The sequence below is a fragment of the Scyliorhinus canicula genome, chromosome 4 (genome assembly GCF_902713615.1).
Source record: "Scyliorhinus canicula chromosome 4, sScyCan1.1, whole genome shotgun sequence".
NCBI classification, from domain to species: Eukaryota; Metazoa; Chordata; class Chondrichthyes; order Carcharhiniformes; family Scyliorhinidae; genus Scyliorhinus; species Scyliorhinus canicula.
Window position 1 is genome coordinate 92,049,734 of NC_052149.1, and position 23,243 is coordinate 92,072,976.

The 23,243-nt window shown below is 46.2% G+C and overlaps 1 protein-coding gene across 4 annotated transcripts in view; it reads left to right on the plus strand.

Annotated features, from left to right (window-relative positions):
• The window catches only part of kif14 (kinesin family member 14), a 160,753-nt gene extending 143,226 nt beyond the window's left edge, over positions 1 to 17,527 (plus strand). For 3 of the 4 annotated variants that reach the window (XM_038794811.1, XM_038794815.1, XM_038794812.1), the window contains exons 29-30: positions 12,243 to 12,381; positions 15,320 to 17,527. In XM_038794811.1, coding sequence (XP_038650739.1) covers positions 12,243 to 12,381; positions 15,320 to 15,714 — 534 coding nt within the window. In that variant the 3' untranslated portion in view covers positions 15,715 to 17,527. The remainder of the gene's footprint in view (positions 1 to 12,242; positions 12,382 to 15,319) is intronic. The other variant, XM_038794813.1, reaches the window with a different exon arrangement.
• Positions 17,528 to 23,243: the final 5,716 nt, after the last annotated feature.

Here is a 23,243-nt window from a genome sequence, read left to right on the forward strand (position 1 = left end):
GCGATCCTGGTGGGGAAGAAGGTGTCGTTTGAGGCGTTGAAGGTGGTGGCTGACAGTGGCGGGAGGTACGTGATGGTGAGTGGCAAGCTGCAGGGGGAGCGGGTAGTGTTGGTGAATGTTTATGCCCCAAATTGGGACGACGCGGGGTTCATGCGGCGTATGCTGGGCCGCATTCCGGACCTGGAGGTGGGGGGCCTGATCATGGGGGGAGACTTTAACACTGTGCTGGATCCCCCATTGGATCGATCCAAGTCCCGGACGGGTAGGAGGTCGGCGGCGGCTAAGGTGCTGAGGGGATTTATGGTCCAGATTGGGGGGGGGGGGGGGAAACGAACCCATGGAGGTTTGCAAGGCCAAGGGCCAGGGAATACTCTTATTTCTCCCATGTACATAAGGCCTACTCAAGGATTGATTTTTTTGTCCTGAGCAGGGGGCTGGTGTCGAGGGTGGAGGAAGTGGAATACTCCGCCATTGCCATTTCGGATCATGCCCCGCACTGGATGGACCTCGGGCTGGGGGAAGAGAGGGACCAACATCCGCTCTGGCGCATGGAGGTGGGGCGCTGGCAGATGAGGAGGTGGCCGGGAGGGTCCGGGGGTGTATTGAGAGATAGCTCGAGGCCAATGTTAACGGGGAGGTTCGGGTGGGGATGGTCTGGGAGGCATTGAAGGCGGTGATGAGGGGGGAATTGATCTCCATCCGAACCCATAGGGAGAGGGGGGAGCAGAGGGAAAGGGAAAGACTGATAGGGGAGATGGTGCAGGTGGATAGGAGGTATGCGGAGGCCCCAGAGGAGGGATTGCTGGGGGAGAGGCGTAGCCTTCAGGCCAGACTAGAAAGGCGGAAGCCCAGTGGAGGAAAGCACAGGGGGCGGTGTATGAACATGGGGAGAAGGGGAGCAGGATGCTGGCGCACCAGCTCCGGAAGCGAGACGCGGCCAGGGAGATTGGGGGAGTGATGGATAGAGCTGGGAAGGTGGTGAGGAGGGGGGTAGAGGTCAATGGGGTCTTCAGGGACTTTTATGGGGAACTGTACCGGTCTGAGCCCCCGGTGGAGGAGGGTGGAATGGGGCACTTCCTGGACAGGTTGCGTTTCCCGAGGGTGGAAGAGGAGCGGGTGGAGGGACTAGGGGCGCCGATCGAGTTGGAGGAGGTTGTCAAAGGGATAGGGAGCATCCAAGATTACAAGGGGATGAGAGAAGAACTAGCTAAGGTAGACTGGGAGCTAAGACTTTATGGTGGAACAGTTGAGGAACAGTGGAGAACCTTCCAAGCGATTTTTCACAGTGCTCAGCAAAGGTTTATACCAACAAAAAGGAAGGACGGAAGAAAGAGGGAAAATCGACCGTGGATATCTAAGGAAATAAGAGAGAGTATCAAATTGAAGAAAAAGCATATAAAGTGGCAAAGATTGCTGGGAGATTAGAGGACTGGGAAATCTTTAGGGGGCAACAGAAAGCTACTAAAAAAGCTATAAAGAAGAGTAAGATAGAGTATGAGAGTAAACTTGCTCAGAATATAAAAACAGACAGTAAAAGTTTTTACAAATATATAAGACAAAAAAGAGTGGCTAAGGTAAATATTGGTCCTTTAGAGGATGAGAAGGGAGTTTTAATAATGGGAAATGAGGAGATGGCTGAGGAACTGAACAGGTTTTTTGGGTCGGTCTTCACAGTGGAAGACACAAATAACATGCCAGCGACTGATAGAAATGAGGCTATGACAGGTGAGGACCTTGATAGGATTGTTATCACTAAGGAGGGAGTGATGAGCAAGCTAATGGGGCTAAAGGTAGACAAGTCTCCTGGCCCTGATGGAATGCATCCAGAGTGCTAAAAGAGATGGCTAGGGAAATTGCAGATGCACTAGTGATAATTTACCGAAATTCACTAGACTCTGGGGTGGTTCCGGTGGATTGGAAATTAGCAAACGTGACGCCACTGTTTAAAAAAGGAGGTAGGCAGAAAGCAGGAAATTATAGGCCAGTGAGCTTAACTTCGGTAATAGGGAAGATGCTGGAATCTATCATCAAGGAAGAAATTGCGAGGCATCTGGATAGAAATTGTCCCATTGGGCAGACGCAGCATGGGTTCGTAAAGGGCAGGTCATGCTTAACTAATTTAGTGGAATTTTTTGAGGACATTACCAGTGCAGTAGATAACGGGGAGCCGATGGATGTGGTATACCTGGATTTCCAGAAAGCCTTTGATAAGGTCCACACAAAAGGTTGCTGCATAAGATAAAGATGCATGGCATTAAGGGTAAAGTAGTAGCATGGATAGAGGATTGGTTAATTAATAGAAAGCAAAGAGTTGGAATAAATGGGTGTTTCTCTGGTTGGCAATCAGTAGCTAGTGGTGTCCCTCAGGGATCCGTGTTGGGCCCACAATTGTTCACAATTTACATAGATGATTTGGAGTTGGGGACCAAGGGCAATGTGTCCAAGTTTGCAGATGACACTAAGATGAGTGGTAAAGCGAAAAGTGCAGAGGATACTGGAAGTCTGCAGAGGGATTTGGATAGGTTAAGTGAATGGGCTCGGGTCTGGCAGATGGAATACAATGTTGACAAATGTGAGGTTATCCATTTTGGTAGGAATAACAGCAAACGGGATTATTATTTAAACGATAAAATATTAAAGCATGCCGCTGTTCAGAGAGACTTGGGTGTGCTAGTGCATGAGTCACAGAAGGTTGGTTTACAAGTGCAACAGGTGATTAAGAAGGCAAATGGAATTTTGTCCTTCATTGCTAGAGGGATGGAGTTTAAGACTAGGGAGGTTATGTTGCAATTGTATACGGTGTTAGTGCGGCCACACCTGGAGTATTATGTTCAGTTTTGGTCTCCTTACTTGAGAAAGGACGTACTGGCGCTGGAGGGTGTGCAGAGGAGATTCACTAGGTTAATCCCAGAGCTGAAGGGGTTGGATTATGAGGAGAGGTTGAGTAGACTGGGACTGTACTCGTTGGAATTTAGAAGCATGAGGGGGGATCTTATAGAAACATTTAAAATTATGTAGGGAATAGATAGGATAGATGCGGGCAGGTTGTTTCCACTGGCGGGTGAAAGCAGAACTAGGGGACATAGCCTCAAAATAAGGGGAAGTAGATTTAGGACTGAGTTTAGGAGGAACTTCTTCACCCAAAGGGTTGTGAATCTATGGAATTCCTTGCCCAGTGAAGCAGTTGAGGCTCCTTCATTACATGTTTTCAATATAAAAGATAGTTTTTTGAAGAATAAAGGGATTAAGGGTTATGGTGTTCGGGCCGGGAAGTGGAGCTGAGTCCACAAAAGATCAGCCATGATCTAATTGAATGGCGGAGCGGGCTCGAGGGGCCAGATGGCCTACTCCTGCTCCTAGTTCTTATGCAGTCGGGGAAGGCGCCGGGGTCCGACGGGTTTCCGGCGGAATTCTATAAAAAGTATTTGGACCTGTTGGGCCTCCTGTTGGTCTGGACCTTTAACGAGGCATGGGAGGGGGGGCTTTGCCACCAACTATGTCGCGGGCGCTGATTTCCTTGGTCCTGAAGCGGGACAAGGACCCTCTGCAGTGTGGATCATATAGGCCGATTTCGTTGCTGAACGCCGACGCTAAGCTGCTGGCAAAGATCCTGGCCACGAGAATAGAGGATTGTGTGCTGGGGGTCATACATGAGGACCAGACGGGGTTTGTGAAGGGAAGGCAGCTGAACACAAATGTGCGAAGACTCCTCAATGTCATTATGATGCCGGCAGTGGAAGGGGAGGCGGAGATAGTGGTGGCGTTGGACGCGGAGAAGGCCTTCGATAGGGTGGAGTGGGAGTACTTGTGGGAGGTGTTGGAGAGGTTTGGGGTGGGGTTTATTCGGTGGGTGAGGCTGCTCTACGAGGCCCCGATGGCAAGTGTAGCCACGAATAGGAGGAGGTCGGAGTACTTTCGGCTGCATCGGGGGACGAGACAGGGGTGCCCCCTGTCCCCCCTGCTCTTTGCGTTGGCAATTGAGCCCCTGGCCATGGCATTGAGGGAGTCAGGGAACTGGAGGGGCATGGTGCGGGGGGGGGGAGGGGGTGGGGAGGAGGAGCATCGAGTGTCACTGTACGCGGACGACCTGCTGCTGTATGTGGCGGACCCGGTGGGGGGGGATGCCGGAGGTGATGAGGATCCTTGGGGAATTCGGGGGTTTCTCGGGGTATAAGTTGAACCTGGGCAAGAGCGAGGTGTTTGTGGTGCACCCGGGGGATCAAGAGGAGGGGATTGGTAGGCTCCCACTGAAGCAGGCAGGGAAGAGCTTCAGGTACCTAGGGGTCCAGGTGGCTGGGAGTTGGGGGGCCCTGCATAAGCTCAACCTCACATGGTTGGTGGAGCAGATGGAGGAGGAGTTTAAGAGGTGGGATATGTTACCGCTGTCACTGGCGGGGAGGGTGCAGTCCGTCAAGATGACGGTGCTCCCGAGGTTTTTGTTCTTGTTCCAGTGCCTCCCCATCTTTATCCCAAAGGCCTTTTTCAGGAGGGTCAACAGCAGTATTACGGGATTTGTGTGGGCGCATGGGACTCCAAGGGTTCGAAGAGTGTTCCTGGAACGAGGCAGGGATGGGGGGGGGCTGGCGTTGCCCAACCTCTGTGGGTACTACTGGGCAGCCAACGCAGCGATGATGCGTAAGTGGGTAATGGACGAGGAAGGGGCAGCATGGAAGAGGATAGAGGCGGTGTCATGTGTGGGCACGAGCCTGGAGGCGCTGGTAACGGCGCCGTTGCCGCTCCCTCCAACGAGGTATACCACGAGCCCGGTGGTGGCGGCTACCCTCAAAATTTGGGGGCAATGGAGACGGCACAGAGGAGAAATGGGGGGCTCGATGGAGGCCCCGATACGGGGGAACCACTGGTTCGTCCCAGGGAGCATTGATGGCGGATCCCGGGGCTGGCACAGGGCAGGGGTTAGGAGGTTGAGGGACCTGTTTGTGGAGGGGAGGTTCGCGAGCTTGGGGGAGTTAGAGGGGAAGTTTGGGCTCCCCCCGGGGAGCATGTTTAGGTACATCCAGGTGAGGGCGTTTGCCAGGCAGCAGGTGGAGGGGTTCCCCTTGCTGCCCCCACGGGGGGTGCGGGATAGGGTGCTCTCGGGGGTGTGGGTCGGAGGAGGGAGGATCTCGGACATATACCGGGTGATGCAGGAGGTAGACGAGGCCTCGGTGGAGGAACTGAAGGGTAAATGGGAAGAGGAGCTGTGTGAGGAGATTGAGGAGGGGACATGGGCGGATGCCCTGGAGAGAGTGAATTCCTCCTCTTCCTGTGCGAGGCTTAGCCTCATACAGTTCAAGGTGCTGCATAGGGCCCATATGACGGGGACAAGGATGAGTACGTTCTTCGGGGGCGAGGACAGGTGTGCTAGGTGGTCGGGGAGCCCAGCGAACCACGCCCATATGTTTTGGGCTGCCCAGCGTTGGGGGAGTTTTGGAAGGGGGTAGCAAAGACGGTGTCGAGGGTGGTGGGATCCAGGGTCGAGCCAGGCTGGGGACTCGCAATTTTTGGGGTGGCAGCGGAGCCGGGAGTGCAGGAGGCGATAGAGGCCGGGGTCCTGGCCTTTGCGTCCCTAGTAGCCCGGCGGAGGATCTTGCTCCAATGGAAGGATGCGAGGCCCCCAAGCGTGGAGGCATGGATCTCGGATATGGCGGGGTTCATTAAGTTGGAGAGGGTGAAATTTGCCCTGAGGGGATCAGTACAAGGGTTTTTCAGGCGGTGGCAGCCGTTTCTGGACTTCCTGGCGGAACGGTAGGGAAATAGGCCGACAGCAGCAGCAGCCCGGTGGGGGTGTAAGGATTGGGGGGAGGGAGAACTGTGCACATGGGTTTGTGGAGGGTGCTATCTCCCTCTTGTTTGTTCTTTTTTTTCTTTGTTGTTGTTTTTTCTTTTTGTTTGAAGTTGCTATTGAAGCTGGGGGGGTATTGTTCATGGGGTGTTACTGCGGTTGTATGTTAATAGAACTAAGATGTTTATATTTTGTATTTTATTTTGTAAAAATTTTTAATAAAAATTATTTAAAAAAAATTTTTTTTTTTCCAGGGGTGAGGTAGGAGAGGGGAGAGTCTCGGATATTTATAAGGAGCTTATGGGAGTGGAGGACACAGGGACCGAGGAACTGAAACTCAAGTGGGAGGAGGAGCTTGGTGGGGAGTTGGAGGGAGGCGTATGGGCAGACGCTCTGAGGAGGGTAAATGCAACCGCAACATGTGCCAGGCTCGGCCTGATTCAGTTCAAGGTAGTTCACCGGGCCCACATAACGGTGGCCCGGATGAGCAGATTCTTTGGGCTGGAGGACAAGTGTGCTAGATGTGGGGGAGGATCAGCGAACCATGTCCACATGTTTTGGACACGCCCAGAACTCGGGATACTGGCAGGGATTTGCGGACGTCATATCCCGGGTACTGAAAACAAGGGTGGCGATGAGTCCAGAGGTGGCGATTTTTGGGGTGTCGGAAGACCCGGAAGTACAGGAGGGGGATAGAGGCCGACGTTGTGGCCTTTGCTTCCCTGATAGCCCGGCGACGAATACTGTTGGCCTGGAGGGACTCAAAGCCCCCAAAGACCGAAGTAGGGCTGTTGGACATGGCAAGCTTTCTCGACTGGGAAAAAAAATCAAGTTTGCCTTATGAGGATCAGTATCGGGGTTCGCCCGGAGGTAGCAACCGTTCATCGACTTCTTCGCGGGGATATAGGCGGGCCTATTTGCGAGAGAGGTACTGTTATTTGCACTGTTTTTTGTAATTGGTATCTACACACTAATGTATATTGTTACTGTTTACAATATCAAAAAATGCCTCAATAAAATTGTCTGTTTAAAAAAAAAAAGACGCTTACATTAAATTTATTCCAGGTAGAAGAATTGTACAAGTTATTTTTAAAACGCTGGAACGCTTACTTTTCCTTAAGTAGCTTTAAATTGGAGGAGGAAAACTCCAAAGGTGGACTGGCCATGCTAAATTGCTCTTTAGTGTCCAACGGTTAGATGGGGTTACAGGGTTGTGGGCATAGGGTGGGGGAGTACGGCTAGGGATGGTGCTCTTTCAGAGGGTAGTTGCAGACTCGATGTGCTGAGTGGCATCCTGCACAGTAGAGATTCTATGGAAGTCTCTCCTCCCTTTCTGCACTCTACTAAAGCCACATCCCTCTCCGAGCTCTGAACTGCAGTCTCGGCCCTCTCTCCGCACTCTTGACTGAAGCCACGCCCCTCTCTCTCTGCTTCTCACTGAAGTCTCGCCCGCTCTCCGCTCTTGACTGACGTCTCGCTCCTCTCCCCGTGCTCTTGACTGAAGTCTCGCTTATCTTTCCGTGCTGTAGACTGAAGTCTCGCCCCCTCTCCGCGCTCTTGACTGACGCCCGCTCCTCTCCCCGTGCTCTTGACTGACGTCACGCCCCTCTCTACGTCCTCTTGACTGACGTCTCATCTCTCTCTCCGTGCTCTTAACTGACGTCTCGCCCCTTTCTCCATGCTCTTGACTTCCGTCTTGCCCCTCTCTCCGTGCTCCTCACTGAAGTCTCGCCCATTCTCCACGCTCTTGACTGAAGTCTCACTCCTGTCTCCGTGCTCTTGATTGACTTCTCGCCCTTCTCTCCGTGCTCCTCACTGAAGCCTTGCCCCTCTCTCCACGCTCTTGACTGAAGTCTCGCCCATCTCTCTTGACTGAAGTCTCACCACGCTCTCCGCCGCGCTCATCAAGGAAATCTCGCCCCTCTCTCCGCGCTCTTGACTGAAGCCTTGCCCCTCTCTCCGCACTCTTGACTGAAGCCTCGCCCCTCTCTCCGCGCTCTTAACTGCAATCTTGCCCCTCTCCCCACGCTCCTCACTGAAGCCTCACCCCTCTCTCCGTGCGCTCTTGACTGAAGCCTCGCCCTTCTTTCCACGTTCTTGACTGACCCCTTGCCCTTCTCTCTGCGTTCCTGACTGACGTCTTGCCCCTCTCTGCGCACTCTTGACTGAAGTCTTGCCCCTCTCTCCGTGTTCCTGGCAGAAGCCTCGCCCCTCTCTCCGTGCTCTTGACTGACATCTCGCTGGTCTCTCTATGTTCTTGACTGAAATCTCGCTCCTCTCTCCGCGCTCTTGCTTGACGCCTCGCCCCACTCTCTCTGCGCTCTTGACTGAAGCCTTGCCCCTCTCTCCATGTTCCTGGCAGAAGTCTCGTCCCTCTCTCCGTGCTCTTGACTGACGTCTCGCCCCTCTCTCCACGCTCCTCACTGAAGCCTCACCCCTCTCTCCGTGCGCTCTTGACTGAAGCCTCGCCCTTCTCTCCACGTTCTTGACTGACATCTTGCCCTTCTCTCTGCATTCCTGACTGACGTCTTGCCCCTCTCTGCACACTCTTGACTGAAGTTTTGCCCCTCTTTCCACGTTCCTGGCAGAAGCCTCGCCCCTCTCTGCGCGCTCTTGACTGATGTCTTGCCCCTCTCTCCACGCTCCTCACAGAAGCTTAGCCCCCCTTTCCGCGTTCTTGACTGAAATCCCGCCCCGTCCCTATGTTCTTGACTGACGTCTTGCCCCTCTTCGCGCTCTTGACAGAAACCTCATCACTCTCTGCGCGCTTGACAGAAACCTCGCCCCTCTCTCTCCGTGCTCTTGACTGAAGCTCGCACCTCTCACCGCACGCTTTTGACTGATGCATCGCCTCTCTCTCCGTGCGCTCTTTATTGAAGCCTCGCCCCTCTCTCTGTGCGCTCTTTACTGAAGCCTCGCCTCTCTCCACGCGCTCTTGACTGAAGCCTCGCCTCTCTCCGCGCGCTCTTGACTGAAGCCTCGCTTCTCTCTCCGCGCGCTCTTGACTGAAGCCTCGCCTCTCTCTCCGCACCCTTTTGACTGAAGCCTCACCTCTCTCTCGGTGCGCTCTTTACTGAAGCCTCGCCTCTCTCTCCGCGCGCTCTTTATTGAAGCCTCGCCTCTCTCTCCGCGCGCTCTTGACTGAAGCCTCGCCTCTCTCTCCGCGCGCTCTTGACTGAAGCCTCGCCTCTCTCTCCGCGCGCTCTTGACTGAAGCCTCGCCTCTCTCTCCGCGCGCTCTTTACTGAAGCCTTGTCTCTCTCTCCGCACGTTCTTTACTGAAGCCTTGCCTCTCTCTCCGCGCGCTCTTTACTGAAGCCTCGCCTCTCTCTCCGCGCGCTCTTTACTGAAGCCTCGCCTCTCTCTCTGCACGCTCTTGACTGCTTCACTGTGATACTGTAATGTGGACTGCAGGGGCACTCTTCTCCAAGATTACAGTATAATCTTACGATATTATTATTTAAAGTTTAATAATTGAATTGGTTTGTATTTTTGTAATAACAAATGGGTTTCACCACTGATGAAAGTCTTTATTATGCAAAGGAATGGTTTTGTCGGTGAACTTGCTGCAGTTGTCAGGTAGAGTGGGAATGCTGAAAAGGAAGGATAGTGGTTGACCTAATCACCATAAAAAAAAGTTTTTTGAAGTTACTAAAGTTTTACATGAGCAAGTGGAGTGCCAGAGCAGTTGCTTTCAAGTTTCTTTTCATTTTACAATTAGTGTACCTTACTTTTTAGAAAGAAAGTTGAGGAACTTTACAATTTGTGATCACTTGATAATGCAGCAGCAACATTCAGAATTATAATTTATTCTTTTGTAGTCTTTAACTTCCAATTAGGGTGAAGTGTACTTTGTAACTTTAAGAAATAATATTTAGAACCATGATTTATTTGCTACCTGTTTTAAAAAGCTATAATTTAGCTTAATATGACTAATTTGTTGAGAGGTCATCTTGAATCTATTTCTTATATTTTTGTATCCCAACTTGAGCTAAATTAATTCAAAATAATTTTCTAATTTTAATATAAAATGTCCTGAATTGGATAATGCTATGCAATGATATTGTGGGCTCTTATGAGCCTTGGATATATCCATATGTTCCCACCTATTTATTGCACCGTTATTTATTGCAGGGTTGGGTGTTCAATGGAAATCTTATCTGCACAAACCAGATTCTGTTATCTCTCACACCACGGTCTCTTCTCTGACTGAGCACAAACAATTTGTCGATTAAACCAGCATAGACAATATGAAATCTGCATTTCCTATTGTATTAATTAGAGTCGTAAAAGGATTAATGACTGAAATCCTTTTTAAAAAATTGCTTGTTGAAATGTCTTTTTCCATTACTATGTGAATGGACTCTGCTATTTGTCATCAATTAGGCCTGTTTATTGAGGAGATGTATGTGGTATTGTTGCTACAGTAACACAAATTTGGTGCTGGGTAGTTTAATTTTTGCAGTAGATAAAGTTGTTTTGGTAACACCATTGCATTCAACTTAAATTGGGAAATCAATTCTTATTCAGCTAGTACAGTTGAGATTGCAAGCTTTTGGCACTTGAGCATGGTATGCAATAGAAAATGTCTGCCGTTTTGCAAATTGCAAACCAAGATTATTAGACCCAGCGAAAAGCTGTTTTCGTCCTGGAACAAACTAAGCCACTCGCTACTTCTATTGTAATGTGTGATTTATTGAAGTGGGCAGAGAAAAACCAATAAGTATCTCCTGTCATGGCCAGCTCTTTGTTACCTATATAAAATAAAGCAAGCTGTCAAGCTGAAATGTTTATATAGCAGGCACAGAACCACATGGTTATCAATAGTTATGGAAGACTACTTTTGTTTGTTAAACTTGTTAAAAAAATTATTGTTCAGTTTAATTTGGTTACGGTTTGTTCTTCATTTCATAATATCAGCTTGCATTGATGCACAGCTTGGAAGTATCACAAAATTGTACATTAGATTATATTTGGATGTCCTTTTAGTATCTCTGACACTGAAGGTAGGTAGATGTACCTCAAAAACGAATGGATGGATTGCAATGAAACTTCATACATAGGGGAGATCCCAAGAAAAAACTCACACTATATCCTTTATCCCCACCCAACCTTTGGACACTGAGGGGCAATTTAGCATAGCCAATCCACCTAACCTGCACATCTTTGGACGATAGGAGGAAACTGGAGCACCCGGAGGGAACCCACACAGACATGTGGGGAAAGTGCAAACTCCACACAATCAGCTGAGGTCGGAATCGAACCCGGGTCCCTGGCTCTGTGAGGCAACAGTGCTAACACTGTGTCGTCGTATTGTAAATAACTTGCAATAGGCCCGTCAGTATCTAAAAGAACAAATTTGTTTTGGGGTAACTCTTCCTAATGAAGTGTCATGTCTGAATGCTAAAGTTAACTATCTCTTTTAGTTGCTAACCAATCTATGGTGCATTCCCAACAGTCAGATCATGCAGTGGTATTTGGGCTGGTGTATTTTGTGTGGTTTTTTTTAAAAATCAAAGCATCAGCCTACTTTAGCATCATTTTTGTTCTCGTTATTTATCATTTCCTTCCACCGCACAACTAAGGATAATAATAGCAAACTCCAATTCTTCATTTAAAAATGCTGCAACTGTTGGAATTTCTGCTAATTCAGTATGGTAATTGCCAAATATTTTTGTGTGAGTGTGCTAAAGGTACATCAACTAGTTAAATACTGAGCAGAAGTTTGCCTATTATTGAGCAATTGATTTGAGATGCAGATCAATAATTTTAGCTGTTTTATGATCAGAAGAGATAGGCTATGACTTTTCTCCATTTGTTTCTAATGGTGACAACAAAAAGGCCCTGCCGCATTTTTTTGGTTATTCCCTGAAACTTTCACATATATTACATGTGACTAAGGCAGTCTGAAAACATCCTTTTTTTATGAATACATTTACTATAGTATTTACCGGTGCCTAATGTACCTGCAATGTTACTATAAAAACGATCATAAGAAATCTGTCTACGGTAGTAAATACACACACATAGCCTGGCCGGCCTTTACCCAAGTTGGGCAGACCTCCACCCACTAGCGGAGAAGCTCATCTTCCATGAGTCCCACTGGGAGATCAATTTGGGTGGTCTGAATAACGTCCGAACCAAAGGAGAGGGTGCGTTCTTAAGGGATGGAATAGAAATACACTCCCAAAGGGGTTCAAAGTAACTCTCACTTAACATTGGACATAATACTGTGGGACTCTTAAGTTTTGCTGTTATGTTGCAAAAAGGTTGTCATTACACAATACTGAATGTTGTGCCCATTAGCTCGCCAGCTTTAATAGGCTAGTATTGTATTGTATGATATAATGGAGTGCATTGTCATGCCAATCTGATTTGTGTTTAAGGTAAATTTACTGAATGCTGCAGCTTAGAGTATCTGACTCATGTTATTTTTTTAACTTTTAATAAATTTCTGGAAGAAGATGGCTACCCTAAACCTTGGATATCCAACCTGGCACCCGAGTTCCATAAAGAACCTGAACAGCGTTAGTGCTGAATTGGTGAAGTTTAATGGAAGTTATGACGAGATGTACCAGATTATAACGTCTGTGCTAAGAGGTAAAATATTCTAAATTATAACCTGTAACCATTCTAGCTATAGAGAAGCCTATCCGGAATAGTGAGGTACAATTTTGCCAAACATTTTAACTTCACACATATCCCCATCTCCAAAGTTTAACTGTATTCTATTGTATTTTAAAAAATTTTCTTACTTGCAAATAAATTTCTTAAGTTGTAATTGTTTTCAAATTTGATGCCAGGCTCATTTGTTAGACTGCTAGCTTCCACCTATGCCACCCGGCATCATTTATGAACTTATGCTGGGATAGAGATTGTGCCTGGTTTTGAATTGTATTTTATTTTGTGATATTCAAAGCATTTAATCAGTGAAATATTACCATTGGAACGAAGGCCATTTATTTAACTGGTAATCTGTCCATGTGGTCAGAATAGAAAATAAAAACATCTGATTTGTCATCCCTGTGCTCTTACTAAGATTTCTTCACAAAGTCTCCATCGCCATGCTGTTTCCTTCAGAGGAGTAGATAATTGTCCGGTGACTGGAGACCTGTTTCCTGCAAAGCTAGTTTTCCTTTAAGGGTTCCAGATGGTCATTTATGCCCTTTTGTTTGGGGTCATACTTGAAAATATTGTTTTATTTTGTGATTTGGGAATTAGTTTGGTTACTTCGCGGTGGATAATCTTTCTGGATTTATTTCCTGGAATTTCACTTGTCAGCCTTCAAATCAAACTTTCTTGAACACTCAAGGTTTTGTTCAATATCAAATATTCACAGGTTATCAGCTCTCTGACAATCGGGTAACACTTTAGGTCAATAGTAGACTGGATTCCATTGTGAATCCAAGTGCAAAAATACACTTTTTTTTAAAGAGAATGTTATTTAAGTTTAAGCTATCAGCATTACCTTCAAAGTATTAGTATGTTTAATATTTGGTCACGCCCAAAAGCAGACTGAATTCCAAGAGCCAAAGCCTTCACCTGAAAATGAAATGAAAATCGCTTATTGTCACGAGTAGGCTTCAATGAAGTTACTGTGAAAAGCCCCTAGTCGCCACATTCCGGCGCCTGTCCGGGGAGGCTGGTACGGGAATCGAACCGTGCTGCTGGCCTGCTTGGTCTGCTTTAAAAGCCAGCGGTTTAGCCTGGTGAGCTAAACCAGCCCCATACCTTTAGTATGAGCTGTGTATAGAATACCCTGTTTAAAACTACAACTTGCCATTTAATTAAAGTATTGATCACTAGGGATCATGCAGCATATCCACCACACTTTGTTGATTCATTTGATTGATGGATAATACTATGCATTCCTACAGGCTAAAACTAATGATCAATTATATCTACAGATTGGACAATGCAGTACAAGATTTTGGGAATACAATACGTGTGATAAAGTAAAGACAGAATTTGTCCACAAGGAACTAAATGCTGTTTTGGCAACCTATTCCTTACCCAGTTTAAGTGACCGTAATTTTAAAAACATAGAAAATTTACAGCATGGAAGTAAGCTAGTTGACATTCTAGATGAAAGTCTGGATGTGGTTAGCACTGCTGTCGAACAGAGCCAGGGACCCAGCCTTGGGTGACTGCCTGTGTGGAGTTTGCATGTTCTCCCCATGTTTGCGTGGGTTTCCTCCCACAGCCCTCCTTACAGATCCCCCCCCCCAACCCAAGGCCTCGCACATTCCAGGTGACTTGCCTTGTCAGGGGCCTCTTTACCCACCCCCACACACACGCGCGCGCACACACACACACCCCCTTGAGTCAGCCATTATCACTGTGATTCATGGTTAGTCATGATGGCCTGCCTTCTCAACCTTGCCCCTCGCCTGAGGTGTGGTGATCCTCAGGTTAAATCATCACCAGCCAGCTCTCCCCCTCAAAGGAGAAAGCAGCCTATGGTCATCTGAGACTATGACTTGCTTACCACCGTGATGCGTCACATCACAAGTTCCTACACTACATGCCCGTCTAAGATGGCCACTTGCACCACCCAATGGGTGAGACAAAGTGAATCCCTTGGTCACTGTTAGCTGCCTACCCATACCCCCCCAAAGAAAATACCTCCTGCCATTGTCTCTAACGTGATGGGTGTGGCTGCCTCTGCCACCTTTCCTCCCCCTGATTCCTTTGCTGGTCTACCAGCTGGGGATTTCTTTCTCATTGCTTTTTTCGCTGAGGCTTTTCACCTCTGTCAACTATTCATTATCCACATCAATTTGCTGGGCTGGAACACACAATCTCCCGAAAAACCAGCCAAAATGGATCAAATTACTAGGATCCTGGCTGGAGCCATCTTTTGTGCGACTTGCTCTCACATGTCATCACCGGAAGTCACTCCACAGTCCAAAAATGTGCAGATTAGGTGGGCTGGCCACGCTAGATTGCCCCTTAGCGTCCAAAGATGTGCAGGTTAGGTGTGATTATAGGGATAGGATGGGGGTGTGGGCTTGGGTAGGGTGCTTTTTCGGAGTGTCGGTGGAGAGTAGCCTTCTTTCTTCACTGTAGGGAGTCTATGGATGTAAACTTTCAGTACATTCCGAGAACTCAGATTCTTGGCTGGAACTAAAACCATGTGATTTTTCTCCCTTGCTAAAGAGTTTGTTTGTTGGGCTGTTTAATCACGGATAATTAAAGGTACAACAGTATGAGAAGGTTGCACATTCTTTTCATGGGTAGATATTACTACTTCATTTAGATATCATACTTGTTCAATGCCTTACCTATGTATAAATTGCCAAGTCTCTGTATCCTTACTGTATTTCCATTTAACTAACCTGCCCTGGTCCCCATATTTTCTCTCTTGCACTTTTTGTCAGATTTAGTATGGGAATATCACTTGATTTTAAAACACTCATGAACTAAAGACTCATCCTCCTATATATTGCAATGTAATGTTGCATTTTTACAGCCAGAAATTTGATCTTTGTTGCTGGAGAAGGAAAATCTAATTTTTAAAAAAAATAAACCTTTGCAGGTGAAAAAGCAGCTGATGAGCAGCTGAAGAAGTGCATTGAAATGGTTTGTTGTTCAGCGATGAATGTGGCTGGTAAATTTGATACGCTTCGGACTCTCTCACTTGATGAAGTGAATGCATCCTCGGCCACAGAAAGCAAACTGGACAAGAAGGGACTTCCGTTATTGACCAATGAAGTGGACTTGGCTGCCAATTCACTCCTTGATTTAATTGAATATCTCCAAAGAGAAAAGAAAACCTCTAGCTGTGCTGATAGCAATAAAAATATCAGAGCTTCCACAAATGTTGACTCTGCTACTTGGTGTAGTAGAGGAGTTAAGAAAATTGTATACACACTCCGAGGAACAGCTTCAACATCAGAAAAGCCTTCACCAAGAGCTGTACAATGGGTTTGATATATTACTAAATAATTACATTTGAGCAAACTTTTAAATTTATAAACTATAAAATTATTGAAAATAGTTTTCATTACACTTGGGTTGTGCAACTTTGCTAACTGATTGCAGTATAATGTTAAACTTAGGAAAGCAAATAGACACAATTAAAATAATTTTTTTATCATTGATCTGCAATTTTATTTTTGTGTACTCTCGAGATACTGTAAATTGGTTTTTCTTGGTTGTAAGATGTACTTTTTTTGGTTCTTTCTGGGGGTACTGCAAACCTCAAGTAAAACATTGGTAAAGTGCTTAGAATATAAAATCTACCCATGTTCTTCAGCTAGCTAGAAAACCTTGGGAATAACCTTAAGTAATATCCTACCTTGTATGGAACTTTAAAGCCTCTCCTCAGCTCCTTCACTTCATTGTGTAGCCTGAATCAGAAACTTGCTGTATAACGATCTGAAGGGAGGGACCTGCATCTTCTGAGTTTGGATTAATGCTTTGATTAGAGCAATTCTGTGCCACAAAGGTTGTATTTTTGTGATCTGGCATTGATAACAGTTTGGAAAACTTCTGGACACCACAGAAGTTCCAAATTTAAAGGTTCTGTTAAATTTTGCTGGATAGCAATGAAAGATTAAATTTCTACTTTTGCTCTTAACTATTTTCAGTTTAAAATTGACCTTCAAGCTCATACCCACTTCTCCCAAACTGAAACAAGCATTCAAACACAGAATCCAATTTGAAGCACCAGATCTCCGCATTAATAGTCCAACAGAAGAATGTCTGATCTTTGCTGAATCCCAGTCATGTCTTCCAGCTGATTCAGTAATGTAAGTTAGCTAACATTGTTATCTGAGACTTCCGTACAGGTTATTATTGTTGCAGATAGCAACCTAAAGTACCTAAAAAGAATTGTGGAAAAAAGCCGCTGTCAATGATGTGTAGTTTATCTTCCTTACAATCATATGTTCCATCCTGCTCTATTCCTTGAATTAGGAACAAAATCATTGACACCATGGGTTTGAATTCTAACTGTTCGCTTTAACTTAGTCTAATGGCATAAACGCTACATTTTTTAAAAAATTGTAAATTTATTGCATGGAATGGTTTTGGAATATCTCAAACTATTGCCAGAGCACACGTCAGAAAATTGACTAATTTGCAATGTCTAAATAAGGTCCCTGAGAATGGTTACTATTGCAATGGTGGTTATTACCGCAATGGAGAAAATTTGAATAGTTTGTGTGGTGGGTGGGTGATGTCGTATTGGGTGCATTTTTCAAAGCAGAGTAAAGGAAACTTTACTCTGCAGCTGGTGACTTGCAAATCTTAAGCCTGGAATTGAATGATGAAATATATCCAAGTAACACTGCCTGGCATTAATATTCTTTCTCTTGAAGGAGAAATTTATCCCACTTAAGAAGTTGCGCTAAATATATATTTTGAAGTACAAAGGAAATATACTCTGGTGAGAATGGAGCCTATGAATTTAAACTGGCTACACAGTTGTGTTTTTCTATTTTGTCGACTTTGTTGAATAAAAATAATTCTATGCGGTTAGACTGGCAAATGCCAGGCTAGCATTATACAAATTAGCAATTGACTTTGTTCGGTCTAGAAATAATAAAAACAAAAAGGATGAATTGCACAAGATAAGATATATTACAGCAATAAGGACAAAGCTATTTATTTGCACCATGGCACATGCCTGTTAACTTTACTGCTCTGTATTTAAAAAGTGCCTTGTTTCTTTGTGATCATGTCATTCTCAGTGCAGGGAAAATAATCAATATTTTTTAATAAACTATTGTTTTGGCCCTAGTGCTAAGACTCCTTTTTTGATTCTTTGTATTTTATCAATTTAACAAATCGTGCCTGAGGAGAAATGCTTGATATTAAATATAATTCTAATTATTCAGAATAGCCTCATGTTAGTAGGGGCCAGTCAGCTCAATTGGCTGGACAGCTGGCTCATGATGCAGAGGGAGGCCAAAAGTGCGGGTTCAATTCCTCTACCAGTTGAGGTTATTCATAAAGGCCTCACCTTCTCAACCTTGCCTCTCGCCTAAGGTTAAATCACCACCAGTTGGGCTGGAGTACCTGAGGTTAGGGGAGGGGGGACAGGGCTACATAGTGGAGCAGGAGATAAAATATGCGATTGGGAGGATGCAGTCGGGGAAGGTGGCAGGGCCGGATGGGTTTCCGGTGGAATATAAAAAATTAAAAAATAAGCTGGTGGGGATGTTTGAGGAGCCGATAGGAAAGGGGGTGTTACCACAAACTTTGGGCCCGGCAGTTCCTTTACTTAAGAAAGAAAAGGATCCGACAGAGTGAGGGTCATATAGGCCCATATCACTTTTAAACGTGGATGCAAAATACTGGCAGGTAGGCTAGAGGAGTGCCTCCCAAAGGTGATGGGTGAAGATCAGATGGGGTTTGTGAGAGGGAGGCAGCTCTTTACAAACATTAGGAGCGTATTGGACGTGGTTATGGTACCGTCGGAGGGGAAGGAAACGGGTGGTTGTGGAATTGGATGCCGAAAAACCGTTTGACCGGGTAGAATGGGGGTACTTGATGGCAGTTAGAACATAGAAAGAACATAGAACATACAGTGCAGAAGGAGGCCATTCGGCCCATCGAGTGCACTGAACCTGGGACCCTGGTGCTGTGAAGCCACAGTGCTATCCACTTGTGCTACCGTGCTGCCCATGATCTAGAGCGGTTTGGAATTGGACCCAGATTTGTGGACTGAGTACAGCTATTATATAAGGAGCTGAGGGCCAGTGTCAGCACAAATAACATCAGCTCAGAATACTTTCCTCTCCACAGTGGGACTAGGCAGGGATGTCCTATGTCCCCCCTGCTGTTTGCACTCGCGATTGAGCCATTGGTCATTGCATTAAGAAGTTTGGGGGTATGGAAAGGGATAGTGCGGGGGGGGGGGTGGGTGGGGAATAAAGCATATGGTGTCCTTATATACCGATGGCTTATTATACGTGTCGGAACCGAGTGTGTCAATAGGGGGAATACTGGAGCTACTTCGGGTGTTTGGGTCTTTCTCGGGGTACAAATTAAATATAGACGAGTGAATATTTTGTGGTTTCTCGGCCAGGGGTGGGGGGGCTGCCATTCCGTAAGGCAGGGAGTGCAGCACGGTAGCATAGTAGTTAGCACAGTTGCTTCACAGCTCCAGGGTCCTAGGTTTGATTCCCGGCTAGGCCACTGTCTGCACGGAGTCTGCACGTTCTCTCGGTGTCTGCGTGGGTTTTCTCCGGGTGTTCCGGTTTCCTCCCACAGTCCAAAGATGTGTGGGTTAGGTGCATTGGCTATACTAAATTGCCCTTAGTGTCCAAAAAATGTTAAGTGGGGATTACTGGGTTACGGGGATAGGGTAGATACGTGGGCTTCAGTAGGGTGCTTTTTGTAAGGGCCGATGCAGACTCGATGGGCCGAATGGCCTCCTGCACTGTTGATTCTATGACTTACTTCAGATACCTCAGGGTGCAGGTTGCTTGGGATTTGGGGGGAGAGGCTCCGTTGGTCCAATATTTCTAGTTTGGTGGGGAGGGTGAAAACTGATCTGGCAAGGTGGGATGGGGATGGTCTCCCTCTGTCACTGGTGGGTTGGGTACACGCGGTTAAAATGAATTTGCTGCCGTGATTCCTGTTTATTTTTCAATGCCTGCTGCACCGATTTTCCTGCCAAAGGCATTTTTTAGAGAGATTGAAGGGATGATTACCTCTTTCATATGGGAGGGAAGGTGGCCAGAATTAAAAAGGTGCTGCTACAGAGAGGAAGGCAGGCAGGGGGTTTGGGGACTTCCGAACCTGATGTATTATTACTGGGCGGTGAATGTCGAGAAGGTACGGAGCTGGGTCAGAGGGTTGACTCTCAATGGGTCAGAATGGAGAGTTTGGGCAGGGGGTCGGGATTGAAGGCACTAGCGACAGCGCTGCTCCCGACAGCCCTGGGGAGATACTCAGGGAGTCCGGTAGTAATAGCTTCATTGAGAATTTGGAGGCAGTTTCGACAGCACTTCAGGTTGGGGGCAGGATCAAGGGAAATACCGATTCGGGGGAACCATAGATTTGTGCCAGGGAAGTGGGATGGAAATTTTCGGAGATGGGAGAAGAAAGGTATTAGGACACTAAAAGATTTAATCCTTGGGACTCGTTTTGTGGGATTGAAGGAGCTGGGAGCGAAGTATGGACTGGAGCAGGGGGAAATATTTAGATACATGCAGGTTCGAGACTTTCCCAGAAATGAGATACAGAGCTTCCCAGTAGAGCCGGCTTCCACATTGCTAGAGGAGGTGCTGATGACGGGGGGGACTGCAGAAGGGGGTAGTATTGGCGGTTTACGGGGCTATTTTGGAGGAGGTGAAGGTGTCGCTAGAAGGGATCAAGGCAAAGTGGGAGGAAGGAGTTGGGAGAGGGTATGGAGGAGGGGTTCTGGTGTGAGGTGCTCCGGAGGGTGAACGCCTCCACCTCGTGTGCGAGGTTGGGGCTGATAAAGCTGAAGGTGGTGTACAGACCGCACCTTACACGGGCGAGGATGAGCCGGCTCTTTGAGGGGATAGAAGATGTATCTGGACGTTGCAGGAGGGACCCTGAAAACCACGTTCATATGTTTTGGTCCTGTCCAAAGCTGGAGGAATACTGGAAGGAGGTGTTTAGGATAATCTCTAAAGTGGTGCATGTGAAACTGGACCCAGGCCTCAGGAGGCCATATTCGGGCTGTCGGACCAGCTGGGGTTGGAAACGGGCACGGAGGCAGATGTTGTAGCCTTCACCTCATTGATCGCCCGAAGGCAGATCCTATAAGGGTGGAGAACAACCTCCACCCTGTGTCCTGGTGCGGCGGGGGGACCTGCTGGAACTCTTGACGCTTGAAAAGGTCAAATTTGAACTGAGGGGAAGGATGGAGGGGTTCTACAATGCATGGCTGTTATTCATTATGCACTTTTGAGAATTGAATTACATCGAACATTTTGGGGGGGGGGGGGGGGGGGGGACTGTGTGTGTTAATGGAAACTACGGGTGATTCCTGATTCCTTTTTGTCATTTGTTTATGTTAGCATGTGGGCTAATGTCTGGGGTTTGGTGGGAGGATAGGATCGTTGTTATTGATATGGGGATTGACATTACATTAGTTACTGATTATTTTTTATTGTTGGGTGTAAATTTGGGAGAAAATGTGAAAAAGGAGAATAAAAAAACATATTTTTTTTTTTTTAAATCACCCCAGTCAGCTCTTTTTCTCAAAAGGGAATGCAGCATATGGTCATCTAGGTCGATGGTGACCTACTTACTAGTGGTAGTGTGAGGGGACCTCACACATACATTTTTATGAAATATATAAAGATATCCTTTTTTAAAATAAATTTAGAACACCCAATTATTTATTTTTTCCAATTAAGGGGCAATTTAGCGTGGCCAATCCACCTAACTTGCTCATCTTTGGGGTTGTGTGGGTGAGACCCACGTTGACACGGGGTGAATGTGCAAACTCCACACAGTGATCCTGGGCAGGGATCGAATCCGTGTCCTCAGCGCTGTAGGCGGCAGTGCTAACCACTGTGCCACCCTTGAAATGTATAAAGATATTCTCTTGGCTATTTCTGTAGATTTTTAAAGCTGGACAAAGACCTTTTAAAATGGCTGAATTTATGTCAGCCTATGGCCCTGAACAAAAGGAGCTACTTGGCAGTATTGGAGAAAAGCGTGCCTTGTTTTCCATGAAGAACATTAATTACCCCCCTGTGGGTTGTACAGACTAAATTCAAGAGAGCCATTCAAAGGCCACCTGCATAGCCCAGGCTGCCCAACTGGAATACACCTCTGTTCAGACAAAGGACTCAGATGAGGGATGCACAGCTCTTGTCAAAGCAAAAGTGGAGTGGCGACAGTTACCTGACATGGATCTCTAGTTTGTGAAGCCAGCAATTTTGGCTTGTGGAACTGCCTTTTCAGTTTGCTGTATACCATCCAGCAAGCAGCCTCATAGAAAAGGAGATCTGGCCCCATTTACACTGCTTTTATTTGAAATTCTCGACCATCTACCTACAAGAACTGATCATCTCTGTATGCCTGTCACATTTTGTGAAGTCAACACCACCGGAAAAGTTAATTAATTGTTTCCAGCTAGCTGAGCTCCATGAAGGAATACCTCATTGGACTTATTCTGGACTCTACACTCGTGTGAAATAATATTTATTTCTCTGTGGTCTTTACTGTAAATCTTTATTTTCTCTGTCTCTCTTTTACTGTATGGATGCAATGTTGTGACCCTGCTGTGTTTTTACGGAGTTCAATAAAGTAACCCTTAGAGTTCAGTTATCTCAAACTTGCTGTGGGGTTATTAATAGACAATTGGATCACGCCAAAACTGAGGGGTTGGAAAATATGTCACAACTTACAAAGGAGGAAGCAAATCGAAAGCAACTTTCTGTTTACCAATGAATGGTGCAAGGAAGAATTAGTGTTGTATTAATTAGCCTCACCTGCCTGTAAATTTCATCAGTATTTTACTGTTATTATGGGCCAGGGTTTACAGAACACCAGGGTTTACAGAACTCCAAAGTATATTATGGAGGTCACCTGACCCACAACTTTTAATAGATTTTGGTTATGGGGAGCACAAGGGCTCAGTTTACAAGTGTGATGGAACAGCGAACTAAGTATTTTAAAACAAAAATAATGCTTATTCTATGAATCCAGTTAACATCTTATAAACCCACAGTAAACATCTGACCAACTACCAACACTGATAACCCCCCAAAAAGATACAATACTCGATAGATAACCATTAATCACTTTCCAAACAACTTCCATAAAGCAAAAAAACCCTTTTTAACAAAGACAGTAGGTTTGCATTCCTTACAGAAACAGGTGTTACTTTGAAATCATCAAGTGATCTGGAGACATTCTTTAGATTGCAGAGAGATCAATACACATCTGCTTGGCTTGAACACAGCTCTCCGACTGAAAGCTAAACAAAATACAGAGCCAAAAAGAGCTTCCAACTCCACCCACACAATGACATCACTGCAGCCATTTGATAAAGCACACTTTTCTTAAAGGGATATTCGCATGACACTATCACATGAGTAACCATTCTGGTATTTGTGGGAGCTGGAAATTGATGTCTCTGCAATTGTTCTCTTACCACTGCCACACATACCAATGATTGTTGGCTCTTGAGTCTTCCAAGGATCTATCCCTGACTCTCCCATTCCATGTCTATGTGCTGTCCCTCAAAGGCATTATCCAAAGGCATGATATTGGGTTCTACATGTGTATTGATAACACCTAGCTCTACTTGTCCACGTCTGCTTTCAACCTCTCTGTGGTCAGACTGCTTGTCAAACAGCCAGTCTGGGATGAACAGAAATTTCTTCCAACTAAGAAAGAAAATAAAGTCTTGCATTTATTGGATATGTTTCACAGTGTCAGGACATCCAAAGTGCTTTACAGTTATCGAAGTATCCAGTCACTGTTGTACTGCAGAAAATATGGAGCCAATTTGGGGATGTGGT